The sequence below is a fragment of the Gekko japonicus genome, unplaced genomic scaffold (assembly GCF_001447785.1).
Source record: "Gekko japonicus isolate JY-2015 unplaced genomic scaffold, Gekko_japonicus_V1.1 scaffold2172, whole genome shotgun sequence".
In the NCBI taxonomy this organism is placed as follows: Eukaryota; Metazoa; Chordata; class Lepidosauria; order Squamata; family Gekkonidae; genus Gekko; species Gekko japonicus.
In genome coordinates, this window is record NW_015176517.1 from 98,127 (window position 1) to 100,627 (window position 2,501).

At 59.0% G+C, this 2,501-nt stretch overlaps 1 protein-coding gene across 1 annotated transcript in view; it reads right to left on the minus strand.

The window, feature by feature from the left end:
* The window catches only part of IER5L (immediate early response 5-like), a 5,201-nt gene extending 4,446 nt beyond the window's left edge, over positions 1-755 (minus strand). Inside the window, exon 1 of the mRNA XM_015427374.1 lies at positions 16-755. Within this exon, the coding sequence (XP_015282860.1) occupies positions 16-583 (568 nt within the window). The 5' untranslated portion in view covers positions 584-755. The remainder of the gene's footprint in view (positions 1-15) is intronic.
* Between the last annotated feature and the right edge of the window lie 1,746 nt (positions 756-2,501).

A 2,501-nucleotide genomic window follows, 5' to 3' on the forward strand; every position in this document is an offset into this window, starting at 1 on the left:
CCCCGGGGCCGCCACTCGGCCGGGGCTGGTAGAAAGCGGCGGGCGAAGCGTCCCTGCAGAGCCCCGACAGGGCGGCCGGCGGCGCAGGCGGAGGCGGCAGCCCCAGCGGCTCCTCGTCCTGGGGCGCGCCGGGCAGGAGCGCGGCGCAAACGGGCATCTCCAGCAGCTCGCTCCCGACGCCCACCCGGGCCAGGGCGCAGCTCCGCGGCGGCTGCCCCGGCTGGAGACCGCCTCCTCCCCCCTCGTGGTCGTCGGCGTCCCCCTGCAAGTGGAGCGGGCTGAAGTCCGCGGCGATCTCGCCGACCGAGGCGGGCGCGCAGGCTCCGGGAGGCATGCCCAAGAGCACCCCTCCCCCGCCTTCCTGGTAGTGGTGGTGGTGGTGCTGGCGCCGGTAGAGCTCGGCGTAGCGCTCGCTCAGGTAGAGCTGCCGGGCGTTGCGGAGCACATAGGAGACGAGCAGGTTCTTGTGCAGCTTGATGCCGCCGCGCTGCGTGCGGGAGCTGTGGATCTTGCGCAGGGAGATGCTGATCAGCGACTGGGCGTCGAGGGCGCACTCCATCCTCCCCCGCCGGCCCCTCAGCATCGGCCGTCTCCGCCGCCGCAGCCGCCCGCCCGGGCCCGCATCCACCCGGGCGCGGGGACAGAGGAACGAGAGCCCGGCGCCCGGGAGCGGCGAAGAGCGGAGCCTAGCGGGGCTCTCGGGGGGTCGCTGCCGCCGCCGCGCCGGGCACCATCACCATGCGCCCTGGCGCGCGTTCTCCTCGGCTCCGCTCGGCTCTCTCGCCAGCCCAGCCAGCCAGCCAACCCCGCCCCTTCCTCCCTTCCTTCCTTCCCCTCGCTCCGGCCGTCCGCGCTTTCGAGAGCCAGGCAATAAGCGCTCGCTTACCCAACCCCCGCTACTTATAGGGCCTCGGCCGGCCCGCCCCCGGCAGCCCGCGCCTATCGCCGGCCGCCTTTGGCTTGGATTGGCAGCCGCCGCCCGCCCCAGAGCTGCCGGGCCGGCCAATCAAGGCGAGGCGGTTCCTTTGTGCTATTCAAATACCTAACAGACTTGGGGCCTTTTTGGCTGGCTGGAATGGGCCCGGAGGGGCGGTCGCTCCTGGCTCCGCCCCTCCTCTCTCCTTGCCAGCAGGTGCAGGCTGCGCAGCCCTGAAATAAACACCCTCCTCTCTCCAGAGCCATCGAGTGGAATCCTGGAAAGAGAGCGATGTGTATATGTGGACACGTGTACATTTGGCAAATGGGTGCCTAAGCAATGCGATCCTGTGCGTGTTTACGCAGAGGTAAACCTCACTTTGTAAGTATACAGAGGACTGCAACTTTAATCCCTATCTCTTTGTGTGCATACATCAATGAATTTCCAGGGATCATTTTGTAGAAAAAGAGGTGCAGGAGCTCATTAGCATAACTTATTTGCATAACTTATTTGCATATGCCACACCCCCTGACATCACCGGAAGTCTGTCAGAAGGCTCCACTGGACTGTTTTGGATTGCTAGCTATTGGGGGGGAAGGAACGTGCAGATCCGTCCTCGCAGAGGAGGGAGAGCTTGTACCTGAATAAAACTTGGTCTTAAAGCTGCCACTGAACTGTTTTGGACCAGGGGCGGGGGGAGCTCTACAGCTTACCTGGCTGCTTCCTGCTCTGACTGAGGGCTGCTGGGAGCAGGGGGAGGGGCTTGTTGCATGTGCCCACCCCCTGGGCTCTTTACTGCCGGAGCTCCGCTCCTGTGCGCTCCTGCAGGAAATGACCACTGAATTTAACATTTTTGATTTTGCTTTTCTGCCAATGGCATCTCACAACATCCAACATCCATTAAGCAATTGTGATAAAACCCCAATTTTAAAATAGCGCAAGAAACAAAAGATCACAGGGATTTTTTTTAAAGAGAGAAAGAAATCAGGTTGGTTGTGTGCAATGCTCCCTTTCCTCCCCAGTCAGGCTGGTGTCAGCCCCAAATGCAAGAAAACAGAGATACTTTTAAAAATTAGCATAGAAAGATTGCCAAGTGAGGCACCCTACTCACCGACCAATTTCCAACATCTGGGCACTACCACAAAGAAGGCCCTGTCAGTTTAGACTGCCAGTCTCACCTCTGAAGGCCAGGCACCCAGAAATGAGTCTCTGCAGCAGACCAGCAGGATCACATGGAAACAGATACCTTACAGCTCAGGTGCCATGGATGTTGATGTGGCTGCACTGATGAATTTATTCATTCCTTGTATCATCAGCATTTTGGATCTGGCCTAGAAATGGATTGGTGGCCCGAGCGGATTTTTATGTCGCAATGACATCCAACCTAATTTGAGAGTTGGCTGCTGTCTTTTGCACCAGTGGCCCAGTCTACCAAGAATGGATCAAACGTGCATCTATATTGGAGGTGCAGGCTTTAGTTTAGGGAATTAATTGGTTAGATTAATTCAGGGGTCGTTTTGTAGAAAAAGAGCTAGGGGAACTCATTAGCGTAACTCATTAGCATATGCCACACCCCCTGACATCA